The 13903-nt window shown below is 41.1% G+C and overlaps 1 protein-coding gene across 3 annotated transcripts in view; it reads left to right on the top strand.

Annotated features, from left to right (window-relative positions):
* SCARB1 (scavenger receptor class B member 1) overlaps window positions 1-13903 on the top strand; it is a 629187-nt gene that overhangs the window by 586082 nt on the left and 29202 nt on the right. The window contains exon 12 of one of the 3 annotated variants that reach the window (XM_053701842.1): window positions 491-618. The exons of 1 other annotated variant lie outside the window; for it this stretch is intronic. In XM_053701842.1, the coding sequence (XP_053557817.1) occupies window positions 491-607 (117 nt within the window). In that variant the 3' untranslated portion in view covers window positions 608-618. The remainder of the gene's footprint in view (window positions 1-490; window positions 619-13903) is intronic. One more of the 3 variants, XM_053701841.1, reaches the window with a different exon arrangement.

Here is a 13903-nt window from a genome sequence, read left to right as displayed (position 1 = left end):
CCATATTTTGGCTTTATTAAGGTCATGTATTTAATCCCTTTACCAGCTAAAATGGTAAGAATTCCATAGTGCTCAGTTCGCTATTAGATATTTTGTTCCATTACATTCAAGCACTTTAGAGTTACTGTTTAATGGAATTACAGGAAATTATTTTATTTTGTTTTATTAATTTAATACATACAATCATATTCTACATATTCATTCAAATGGGCACTTTAAATAAAATCGCTTTAAATATCTGAAATCCATTCAAATTTTAAAAGATTAATTCTTGAAATTTAACACAAAATATAAATGCAATTTGCATCACAATTATTGTGATTTCTGTATTAATTTTTAGCACATATATTTATGAATCCCACATTTTAACCCCTTTTGCAACTAGAGTCTTCTGTGGGGTTTGTATATTTAAAGTTTGTGCTCTCTAATCTTGAAATGTTTCTTATTGACTCTGAATTCTAAATGACAAACGAGCCTGATTATTTTCTAGGAAAAATGCTTCTTATTTTGGAGTAGTAATAAAAAGGTTGATGAAAGTCAGGATAAGGCACAAAAAGAAAAGTTGAATTCTTCTAATGGAACAGTGCTAATGGAAGCCAAACTATAGGTGCGTACCAGGTAAACAGTCTGAAACCATTTCTTTTACTAAATAAAATTACCTCATTAAACTTTTTTTCCAAAATTATCAGAGATCGACCTAAACTTTAATCAGCTATTAATTATAGCTAGAAGACATTAAATACTAACCTTTTTAATCACTGCTAATTTAAAATAGAGTAGAATGCTTTGTTCATGTATAGTTTGTAGTTTAAACATTTAAGGTCAAGGTAGTGGTTATGCATTTGGCCATGCTGTGATGTAAAACACTACTTGGTTTCACAAAACATCATTTATTGTATGTGTGTATGTATGTGTATATATATATATATATATATATGTGTGTGTGTGTGTTTATATATATATATATATATATATATATATATATATATATATATATATATATGTGTGTATATATATATATATATATATATATATATATGTGTGTGTGTGTTTATATATATATATATATATATATATAAATAATAATACAAATAATAATAATATTATTTTAATGCATTGGAACTGGCTTATGCCATCACTTGCAAAGCTAGCAATGCTTGATCTGTTCCTTGTGTCTACCAGGCACAATGCAATATTTTGTTTCCTGTGCTGAGAAAAACGCTGCCCCTGTGTAATAATGCAAGATGCACAGATGGATTTCTCTTTTTTTTTTTAAAAAAAACAACAAAAAAACACCACCTTTGCAGCCAAAATAGAATAGTTGTTTTCCCTTTTTTTTTTCTTCCTTAAAATCAATAGATTGTACATAAGGGTTAAAATTTACCATGGTTACCAACTTTCTAGGGAAGATTTTTGAGTATTTAAATGAACCAGTGATTCTAAAATGTGAATGTTTTTTTAGGATTTAATTTTGTTACATGCAGTACTTTAAAAGTATTGTATCTAATATAATATGCTCATACTATGCACTACTATTTTAATAAATCATATGATTCTTTATATTTTTTATGTTTAAATAATGCCTGATTGAACCTAAAAGCTCCATTATACTTCTCAATATTTGCTAATCCTTGAATTTTGGAGCACTTTCAAATATGACAAGAATAAAAGGTGTTTAAAGTTTAAATTTAGCATCATGCATGATAAATGTATAAATGATAAAAAGTGGCACTCAGAAAACAAGTAAATTAAAGAATTAACAATATAACCATAATGGTTAGTACCAGTTTTAATGCTCTTTAAAATACATGCAAACTTTTGCATTGGTGCTTACATATATTTTTAAGGGTGTGGGATGTTTTGTGTGAAGAGATTTTTCATCACAGAATGGCTCAAAACTTCCTTGGTCAATTTAGTATTTAAATTACCAACTAAATCTTAAACGTATTTTTCCCATTTTTAAAGAATGGTGTAAGTTAAGGGCTTCCTATTCTACATTTATACCCCATGTGTATCCTTTGACAAAATTTAACACTACTAATCTCTAACATTGAAATTTCAGAAATTATTACTTTCTCCAACATAGGTGTGTCCGGTCCACGGCGTCATCCTTACTTGTGGGATATTCTCTTCCCCAACAGGAAATGGCAAAGAGCCCAGCAAAGCTGGTCACATGATCCCTCCTAGGCTCCGCCTACCCCAGTCATTCTCTTTGCCGTTGTACAGGCAACATCTCCACGGAGATGGCTTAGAGTTTTTTAGTGTTTAACTGTAGTTTTTCTTATTCAATCAAGAGTTTGTTATTTTAAAATAGTGCTGGTATGTACTATTTACTCTGAAACAGAAAAGAGATGAAGATTTCTGTTTGTATGAGGAAAATGATTTTAGCAACCGTTACTAAAATCCATGGCTGTTCCACACAGGACTGTTGAGAGGAATTAACTTCAGTTGGGGGAACAGTGAGCAGTCTTTTGCTGCTTGAGGTATGACACATTCTAACAAGACGATGTAATGCTGGAAGCTGTCATTTTCCCTATGGGATCCGGTAAGCCATTTTTATTCACACAGTAAATAAGGGCTTCACAAGGGCTTATTAAGACTGTAGACATTTTCTGGGCTAAATCGATCATATTTACACATATTTAGCCTTGAGGAATCATTAAATCTGGGTATTTTTTGTAAAATAATATCGGCAGGCACTGTTTTAGACACTTTATTCTATTGGGGCTTTCCCTAATCATAGTCAGAGCCTCATTTTCGCGCCGGTATGGCGCACTTGTTTTTGAGAACAGCATGACATGCAGCTGCATGTGTGTGGAGCTCTGATACATAGAAAAGTCTTTCTGAAGGCATTATTTGGTATCGTATTCCCCTTTGGGCTTGGTTGGGTCTCAGCAAAGCAGATTCCAGGGACTGTAAAGGGGTTAAATATAAAAACGGCTCCGGTTCCGTTATTTTAAGGGTTAAAGCTTCCAAATTTGGTGTGCAATACTTTTAAGGCTTTAAGACACTGTGGTGAAATTTTGGTGAATTTTGAACAATTCCTTCATACTTTTTCGCAATTGCAGTAATAAAGTGTGTTCAGTTTAAAATTTAAAGTGACAGTAACGGTTTTATTTTAAAACGTTTTTTGTGCTTTGTTATCAAGTTTATGCCTGTTTAACATGTCTGAACTACCAGATAGATTGTGTTCTGACTGTGGGGAAGCCAAGGTTCCTTCTCATTTAAATAGATGTGATTTATGTCATAATAAATTTAGTAAAAATGATGCCCAAGATGATTCCTCAAGTGAGGGGAGTAAGCATGGTACTGCATCATCCCCTCCGTCTACACCAGTTTTGCCCATACAGGAGGCCCCTAGTACATCTAGCGCGCCAATACTCCTTACTATGCAACAATTAACGGCTGTAATGGATAATTCTATCAAAAACATTTTAGCCAATATGCCCACTTATCAGTGAAAGCGCGACTGCTCTGTTTTAGAAAATACTGAAGAGCATGAGGCCGCTGATGATATTGTTTCTGAAGGGCCCCTACACCAGTCTGAGGGGGCCAGGGAGGTTTTGTCTGAGGGAGAAATTTCAGATTCAGGAAAAATTTCTCAACAAGCTGAACCTGATGTGATTACTTTTTAATTTAAGTTGGAACATCTCCGCGCTCTGCTTAAGGAGGTGTTATCCAATTTGGATGATTGTGATTATCTGGTCATTCCAGAAACACTATGTAAAATGGACAAGTTCCTAGAGGCCCCGGGGCCCCCCGAAGCTTTTCCTATACTCAAGCGGGTGGCGTACATTGTTAATAAAGAATGGGACAGGCCCGGTGTACCTTTCGTACCTCCCCCCATATTTAAAAAATTGTTTCCTATAGTCGACCCCAGAAAGGACTTATGGCAGACAGTCCCCAAGGTCGAGGGGGCGGTTTCTACTCTAAACAAGCGCACCACTATACCCATAGAAGATAGTTGTGCTTTCCAAGATCCTATGGATAAAAAATTAGAAGGTTTGCTAAAAAAGATGTTTGTTCAGCAAGGTTACCTTCTACAACCAATTGCATGCATTGTCCCTGTCACTACAGCCGCGTGTTTCTGGTGCGATGAGCTAGAAAAGGCGATTATTAGTAATTCTTCTTATGAGGAGATTATGGACAGAATTCGTGCTCTTAAATTGGCTAATTCTTTCACCCTAGACGCCACCTTGCAATCGGCTAGGTTAGCGGCGAAAAATTCTGGGTTTGCTATTGTGGCGCGCAGAGCGCTTTGGTTAAAATCTTGGTCAGCGGATGCGTCTTCCAAGAACAAATTGTTTGACATTCCTTTCAAGGGGAAAACACTGTTTGGCCCTGACTTGAAAGAGTTTATCTCTGATATCACTGGGGGCAAGGGCCACGCCCTTCCTCAGAATAGGTCTTTCAAGGCCAAAAATAAACCTAATTTTCGTCCCTTTCGCAGAAACGGACCAGCCCCAAGTGCTACGTCCTCTAAGCAGGAGAGTAATACTTCTCAAGCCAATCCAGCCTGGAGACCAAGGCAAGGCTGGAACAAAGGAAAGCAGGCCAAGAAACCTGCCACTGCTCCCAAGACAGCATGAGATGCGGGCCCCCGATCCGGGACCGGATTTGGTGGGGGGCAGACTCTCTCTCTTCACTCAGGCTTGGGCAAGAGATGTTCTGGATCCTTGGGCGCTAGAAATAGTCTTCCAAGGTTATCTTCTGGAAGTGATTCATCCTGTTCCATTAAAAGAACGAGGGATGGGGTTCTACTCCAATCTGTTCGTAGTTCCCAAAAAAGAGGGAACGTTCAGACCAATCTTAGATCTCAAGATCCTAAACAAGTTTCTCAAGGTTCCATCGTCCAAAATGGAAACCATTCGAACAATCCTTCCATCCAGAAAGGTCAATTCTTGACCACGGTGGATTTAAAGGATGCGTATCTACATATTCCTGTCCACAAGGAACATCATCGGTTCCTAAGGTTCGCATTCCTGGACAAGCATTACCAGTTCGTGGCGCTTCCTTTCGGACTAGCCACTGTTCCAAGGATTTTCACAAAGGTACTAGGGTCCCTTCTGGCGGTGCTAAGACCAAGGGGCATTGCTGTAGTACCTTACTTGGACGACATTCTGATTCAAGCGTCGTCCCTTCCTCAAGCAAAGGCTCACACGGACATAGTCCTGGCCTTTCTCAGATCTCACGGATGGTAAGTGAACGTGGAAAAGAGTTCTCTATCTCCGTCGACAAGAGTTCCCTTCTAGGGAACAATAATAGACTCCTTAGAAATGAGGATTTTTCTGACAGAGACCAGAAAAACAAAACTTCTAAACTCTTGTCAAATACTTCATTCTGTTCCTCTTCCTTCCATAGCACAGTGCATGGAAGTGATAGGTTGATGGTAGCGGCAATGGACATAGTTCCTTTTGCGCGCATTCATCTAAGACCATTTCAATTGTGTATGCTCAGTCAGTGGATTGGGGACTATACAGACTTGTCTCCGAAGATACAAGTAAATCAGAGGACCAGAGACTCACTCCGTTGGTGGCTGTCCCTGGACAACCTGTCGCTAGGGGTGACCTCCCGCAGACCAGAGTGGGTCATTGTCACGACCGACGCCAGTCTGATGGGCTGGGGCGCGGTCTGGGGATCCCTGAAAGCTCAGGGTCTTTGGTCTCGGGAAGAATCTCTTCTACCGATAAATATTCTGGAACTGAGAGCGATATTCAATGCTCTCAAGGCTTGGCCTCAGCTAGCGAGGGCCAAGTTCATACGGTTTCAATCAGACAACATGACGACTGTTGCGTACATCAACCATCAGGGGGGAACAAGGAGTTCCCTGGCGATGGAAGAAGTGACCAAAATCATTCAATGGGCGGAGACTCGCTCCTGCCACCTGTCTGCAATCCACATCCCAGGAGTGGAAACTTGGGAAGCGGATTTTCTGATTCGTCAGACATTGCATCCGGGGGTGTGGGAACTCCATCCGGAATTCTTTGCCCAAATCACTCAACTGTGGGGCATTCCAGACATGGATCTGATGGCCTCTCGTCAGAACTTCAAGGTTCCTTGCTACGGGTCCAGATCCAGGGATCCCAAGGCGACTCTAGTAGATGCACTAGTAGCACCTTGGACCTTCAACCTAGCTTATGTATTCCCGCCGTTTCCTCTCATCCCCAGGCTGGTAGCCAGGATCAATCAGGAGAGGGCGTAGGTGATCTTGATAGCTCCTGCGTAACCACGCAGGACTTGGTAAGCAGATCTGGTGAATATGTCATCGGCTTCACCATGGAAGCTACCTTTGAGACGAGACCTTCTTGTTCAAGGTCCGTTCGAACATCCGAATCTGGTCCTACTCCAGCTGACTGCTTGGAGATTGAACGCTTGATCTTATCAAAGCGAGGGTTCTCAGATTCTGTTATTGATACTCTTGTTCAGGCCAGAAAGCCTGTAACTAGAAAAATTTACCACAAAATATGGAAAAAATATATCTGTTGGTGTGAATCTAAAGGATTCCCTTGGGACAAGGTAAAGATTCCTAGGTTTCTATCCTTTCTTCAAGAAGGATTGGAGAAAGGATTATCTGCAAGTTCCTTGAAGGGACAGATTTCTGCCTTGTCTGTGTTACTTCACAAAGAGCTGGCAGCTGTGCCAGATGTTCAAGCCTTTGTTCAGGCTCTGGTTAGAATCAAGCCTGTTTACAAACCTTTGACTCCTCCTTGGAGTCTCAACTTAGTTCTTTCAGTTCTTCAGGGGGTTCCGTTTGAACCCTTACATTCCGTTGATATTAAGTTATTATCTTGGAAAGTTTTGTTTTTGGCTGCAATTTCTTCCGCTAGAAGAGTTTCAGAATTATCTGCTCTGCAGTGTTCTCCTCCTTATCTGGTGTTCCATGCAGATAAGGTGGTTTTACGTACTAAACCTGGTTTTCTTCCAAAAGTTGTTTCTAACAAAAACATTAACCAGGAGATAGTCGTGCCTTCTTTGGGTCCGAAACCAGTTTCGAAGAAGGAACGTTTGTTGCACAATTTGGATGTTGTTCGCGCTCTAAAATTCTATTTAGATGCTACAAAGGATTTTAGACAAACATCTTCCTTGTTTGTTGTTTATTCTGGTAACAGGAGAGGTCAAAAAGCAACTTCTACCTCTCTCTCTTTTTGGATTAAAAGCATCATCAGATTGGCTTACGAGACTGCCGGACGGCAGCCTCCTGAAAGAATCACAGCTCATTCCACTAGGGCTGTGGCTTCCACATGGGCCTTCAAGAACGAGGCTTCTGTTGATCAGATATGTAGGGCAGCGACTTGGTCTTCACTGCACACTTTTACCAAATTTTACAAGTTTGATACTTTTGCTTCTTCTGAGGCTATTTTTTGGGAGAAAGGTTTTGCAAGCCGTGGTGCCTTCCATTTAGGTGACCTGATTTGCTCCCTCCCTTCATCCGTGTCCTAAAGCTTTGGTATTGGTTCCCACAAGTAAGGATGACGCCGTGGACCGGACACACCTATGTTGGAGAAAACAGAATTTATGTTTACCTGATAAATTACTTTCTCCAACGGTGTGTCCGGTCCACGGCCCGCCCTGGTTTTTTAATCAGGTCTGATGATTTATTTTCTTTAACTACAGTCACCACGGTATCATATGGTTTCTCCTATGCAAATATTCCTCCTTAACGTCGGTCGAATGACTGGGGTAGGCGGAGCCTAGGAGGGATCATGTGACCAGCTTTGCTGGGCTCTTTGCCATTTCCTGTTGGGGAAGAGAATATCCCACAAGTAAGGATGACGCCGTGGACGGGACACACCGTTGGAGAAAGTAATTTATCAGGTAAACATAAATTCTGTTTTTATTCATATTTTATTGTCTCATGTGTCGTTCTTTGCACCTATATCAGTCACCATCTGAGCATTAAACTAACGGAAATGATTACCTGTATTCATATTTTCATTGTCCCATCTGTTGTGTTCTTTGCACCAATATTATTCTTTGTCTGTATATTTCAAATGATCACTCTGCACCTTTACCCATGTATCTTCTTCTTGAAGGGATACATGAAGCCGCCTTTAATGAGCCAAGTTGTATAAACTGTCAATCTTTGTCATAATTGTGTTAGACAACACTGTTTTCGCTTACCATTGTAATGACAAGCTGAATGAATTGTATAATCACCTGTAACTCTGTGCCATCTCAGCTTATATTTCAAATGGTGCATTGTATATATAGCTATAGATATGAACATCTCTCTGTAGAAGACGTACAATTAGTAGAACATTTGCCATAGAACAGAAGAATTGGAGGCGCTAGGAAGCAGTATGCTAGGGTATTTACAAGACTCATACACAGTCTGATCCATCCCAAAACAGCATGCTTGGCTTAGCCTGTTAGTCTTGTAGAACTCCATGAGAACTTGCTGTGTGTGTAATCCCAACAGGAATACATGGACTGGAGCATTGATCTCAGGGATCCAAACCATTTAGTTTAGCTATGCAGTTTTCAGTGCTGCTTTGAAGAAATATGTAGAGAGATTGTTAGCAATGATTCAGATGTTAATTTTATCAGGCCCATGGATTGTCAGAACTGCCCAGCTATACCCATATGTATAAGTTAAAAGCCTTCCACAGATCACATACACCTAGATTACGAGTTTTGCGTTATGGTTTTAATGCTAAAAAATGGCCATTTCAGCGTAAAAACCGTAACGCAGCCATTACGAGTCTTGTCGGTATAGCTATTCCGCAAGCATTGTAGCCTGTAACGCATCGTCAATCCCGCACTCAAAAAAATTACATTTTTGCGTGGGATTTCCATAGCACCGGTATTGCAGGTTGTGCGGTGAGGCTAAAATGCTTGCCTTCCAGCCTGTACCGATACAATCCGTTCCACTATCTGAGATCAGTAGTTATGAGTTTTGTGCAACAAAAATGTTACACAAAACTCATAACTAAAATGTTACAAAGTACAATAACACCCATAAACTACCTATTAACCCCTATTCCGCCGCCTTCCCGCATCGTAAACACTAAATTAGTTATTAACCCCTAATCTGCCGCTCCCAGACATCGTCACCACTATAATAGTTATTAACCCCTATTCCCCCGCACCCCAACATCGCCGATACTATAATAAAGATATTAACCCCTATTCTGCCTCTCCCCGACATTGCCGCCACAAAATAAAGTTAACCCCTAAACCTCTAGCCTCCCACGAAATAAACCTATTAACCCCTAAACTGCCAGCCCCCCACATCACAAAAAGCTAAATTAAACTATAATAGAGAGAGAAAGTTAAAGGAACAGTAAAGTCAAAATTAAACTTTTGATTCCGGTAGAGCGTGTGATTTTTAAATAACTTTTCAATTATATTATCAAGTTCGCTTTATTTTCTTGCTATCCTCTGTTGAAGAGTAAATCTATGTATGCCGAAAGGAGCTCAGGAGTGTGCATGTGTCTGCAACAGTGTTTGCAACATTGTAAATATGCAAAGCATTACTATAAACGAACACTGCTGCCAGATGGCTAGACACATTTGCACACTCCTGATGTCACCTAGGATTACTCATAGCTTGTCTAGAGACCTTTTTTTTTATTATTATTTATTTTATTTCTTCAAGGAGTAAAATCTCTGCTCAGCTCAATATTTTGATTGCACATAATTGTCCTAGGTAATAGATGGATGGCTATTCTTATAACCCTTGCTTGCCCCGAACATACATTGTGATCATGGGGTCAAACCACTACAGGAACACAAAGTAAATTGCTATCTGTTTTTGGCTGGCTCATAGATTTTGTACAAATCTTGCCAGCCTGGCTCAAAATTATGTTTATTTTATTTATTTTTCATTTCTGGTTGACCTTTATGGGTCAGGTTGCCTGGGGAGATCAGATCACTGCTGCATGAGTTTTTTGTTTTGTTTTTTCTTTGTCCATAGACCTATTTTTTCTGGAGTTAATAATCTGAGTATTTCATTTAGTCTTAGAACATTTTCCTCTAAAACTTTGAGTCCTGGAATATGAACTGTTTAAATATCAGAAAAGTTTAATTCATTTATACTACTTAGCTATTTTCATCTAAAAGGTGGTGGTTTTTTAATATGATTTCCTTCCTAAGATGGGGAGAGTTCACGGCTTCATTCCTTACTGTTGGGAAATACAACACCTGGCCACCAGGAGGAGGCAAAGACGCCCCAGCCAAATGCTTAAATATCCCTCCCACTTCCTCCAGTCATTCTTTGCCTTTCATCACGATAGGAGGTGGCAGAAGATTCAAAGAGTCCTGAAAAGGGGTATCTGCCCTTCGAGATAGGACTGGAGTTTAAAGTAGTCATGTCAACCTCTCAGTGAGAGTATTGATGAAAGTTAGTCTAGAGTCTAGAGATGCAGGGAAAGTTTTTCTGCGAAACCAGACTACTGCTAACAGCTCCTAATCAATGTTGACAAGTTTTACTGCCTGCTTTCTCTTACTCAAGTCCCATGTCAGGAGCGCTGCTATAAGACTGTCACACTTGAGAGGCTGTGTTCTGTTCCACAGCATGGATCCTGGAGGTAAGATCGTTTAAATTTTTTACATATAAAACGCTATAACAGGGTCACAGTGTGGCTCCTTTATACCTTGCTAGGATCCAGGGTAATATCCTCTGGGGGGGGGGTTATTGAACAGTTGGGGTTAATTAATCAGTGTATTAATTATTTACATGCTTTTTGTGTGATTTTATTTTCTGGGCTCATAGACTGTTTTTGGCTGGAACAAACAGGTTTCACTTTCGTTTTTTAAAGTGTTGCACAGCTCCTATTAACTTGCTGTACTTTTCATAGCATGTGGTCTATGTTCATTTCCTCCATTCCGGCTGAGACTTCAACCTGAGGAGAGCGTTTCCTCTGTTAACTGTCTGGGTCTAGGAGGTGGTGAGTGCCCCAGCCATTGGGAGTATATATATAAAAAAAAAAAAACTTTATTTGTGTCCTCCTGTGGGTATAACCTGAGCTATGGAAGACTGACATGTTAGAAGGTACTTCTTCTGTACTAAATCATACCTGTTTATATTGTGAGGAGGCCGTGGTTTTCCCACTCACTTAATTATGTTCCACATGCCTTAACGCCGTTACAAATTCTAAGAAGGGAGACAAGCCTGCTAAGCCGTCTACCTCTCAGGACTCGGCGTCCTGTGAGATTACTACCCTTGCTAGCTACATTATCCACTCCACATGCAGTTTCCTGTAGCACATCCGATCCTCCATCCGGAGGGGCCTTCTTCCTGCGGACTTTGCAGCGCAGTTATAAACAGTGGTGCATTACCTTGCTCTAATAAACGCCAAGAGAAAGGTTAAACATAGCTCTCCTGACCCAGAGTCATCTAAATATGTTTCGGATTTCGCTCTTATGTCCCAGTTATCCGATTATAAGTTTACTTCAGAGGGTGAACTTTTGGGGTCGGAGTCCTTAGGGTCTAAGCCTCCTGCTGCGGAGGAACCGTCCTTTAGATTAAAATTGAGCACTTGCATTTTTTTTTATTAAAGGAGGTTCTGTCTACGTTAGAGGTTCCAGAAGCCGCACTGCCTGAAGAACTTATGATACCTAAATTAGACAAAGTTTACGAAGACAGGAAAGTGCCTTTGAATTTTCCTGTGTCGGTTAAAATGGCGAACATTTTTAACAACGAATGGGAAAGAATTGGATCTTCGTTTTCCCCCTAGTCTACTTTTAAAAAAGTTGTTCCTGGACTCTCAACTGGATTTGTGGGGCTCCATTCCTAAGGTGGATTGTGCTATTTGCATACGCTTGATAAACGTAGTACTATACCTCTTGAGGATAGTTCTTTGTTCAGAGCTGATGGATAAGAAAATGGAAACCTTTCTGAGAAAGATGTTTCAACATAGGGATTTTTATTTCACCTGGAGGCTGCAGTTGCCAGGGTTTCCACAGCAGCTACCTACTGGTGCAACTTTTATGGAACTCATTGAGGTGGAGTCTCCCCTCGAGGATATTTAAGACAGAATTTAAGCTCTGAGAATTGCTAATTCTTTTATCTGTGATGCAAACATGCAAATTATTCACCTAAATGCAAAGGCCTCTGTCTTTGCATTCCTAGCCTGCCGGACGCTCTGGTTGAAGTCTTGGTCAGCGGATATGACTTCTAAGTCCAGACTCCTTTCTCTTCCCTTCAAGGGAAAGATTTTATTTGGTCCAGGCCTGGACTCCATTACTTCTACGGTTACCGGAGGCAAGGCTGCCTTCCTACCGCAAGATAAGTACAAGTCTAAGGGACGACAATCTTCTAATTTTTGTTCTGACAAATCCCAACGACAACAATCCTTCTCCAAGCCCGAGCAACCCAAGAGTACTTGGAAGCCGGCTCAGTCCTGAAATAAGTCCAAGCAGAATAAGAAGCCCACCGAAAACAAATCAGCATGAAGGGGCGGCCCCCGATCCGGGATTGGATCGTGTAGGGGGTAGACGGTCTCTCTTTTTTCAGAAGCTTGGTTCTGGGATGTACAGGATCTGTGGGTCTTGGAGGTCGTACTCATGGATACAAGATAGGCTTCAAATCTCATCCGCCCAAGGGCAGATTCCTACTCTCGAACGTGTCTACATACCAGAAAAGAGGGATGCCTTTCTAGAGTGCATTTAGGACCTATCCTCCTTAGGAGTTGTTGTCCCGGTGCCTATCGAAGAAAAAGGTTTGTGGTTTTATTCAAACCTTTTCGTGGTCCCAAAGAATGAGGGAACTTTCCACCCAATTCTGGACCTAAAGTGCTTAAACAGATTTCTTGGTGTCCCTTCCTTCAAGATGGAGACGATAAGGTCCATCCTTCCTTTAGTTAAGGAAGGACAGTTTATGACCACTATAGATATGGACGCTTACCTTTATGTTCCAATACACAGGTAACACTTTCAGTTCCTGAGGTTTGCATTCCTAGACCAGCACTTCTAGTTCATTGCCCTTCCATTTGGCCTAGCTATTGCTCCAAGAATCCTTACGAAGGTTCTGGGGGCTCTTCTAGCCGTTGCCAGAACTCAGGGTATTAAAGTACCCCCATACTTGGACGATATTCTGGTGCAATCACCATCTCTTCTCAGTCTTCTTCGATCACATGGATAGAAGATAAATATGGAAAAGAGTTCTCTTATCCCAAGTACCAGGGTTCCCGGGTGCTATAATCAACTCCATATCCATGAGGATATTTCTAACAGACCAGAGACGTTGCAAGCTAACTTCAACTTGCCTTGCCCTCCGGACTGCCTTGTGTTCCTCTGTGGCTCAGTGTATGGAGGTGATTGGTCTCATGGTGTCCTGTATGGACATCATTCCTTTTGCCAGGTTCCGTCTCAGACCTTTACAACTGTGCGTGCTGAGACAGTGGAACAGTGATCATTCTGATCTGTCGCTACAGATTGTATTTGACAACCAGTCGAGAGAATCGCTCTCTTGGTGGCTCTGTCCAGATCATCTGTCCCGAGGGACGTGCTTCTTAAGACCATCCTGGGAGATTGTGACTACGGACACAAGCCTATCCATATGGGGAGCTGTTTGGGGTGCCAGGAAGGCACAGGGGTTGTGGACTCAGGAGGAGTCCTCCCTCCCGATCAGTTTTGGAACTACGGGCAATCTTCAATGTCTTGAAGGCTTGGCCACTTTTGGGTTTGTCCCAGTTTATCAGATTCCAATCAGAAAATATATCCTCAGTGACTTATATCAACCATCAGGGGGGAACGAGAATTTCCTTGTCGATGAGGGATGTATCTCAGATTCTAGAATGGGCGGAGGCCCACAGCTGTTCGCTGTCAACGATCCACATTCCGGGTGTGGACCACTGGGAGGCGGATTTTCTCAGCAGGCAATCCTTCTACCCAGGGGAATGGTCTCTCTATCCCAAGGTGTTTGCAGAGATATGCAGCAAGTGGGGGACGCCGGAGATAG

Source organism: Bombina bombina, chromosome 2 (assembly GCF_027579735.1).
Source record: "Bombina bombina isolate aBomBom1 chromosome 2, aBomBom1.pri, whole genome shotgun sequence".
Lineage (NCBI taxonomy): Eukaryota > Metazoa > Chordata > Amphibia > Anura > Bombinatoridae > Bombina > Bombina bombina.
Note: the sequence above shows the minus strand (reverse complement) of the source record. Positions and strands in the feature narration are given on the sequence as shown.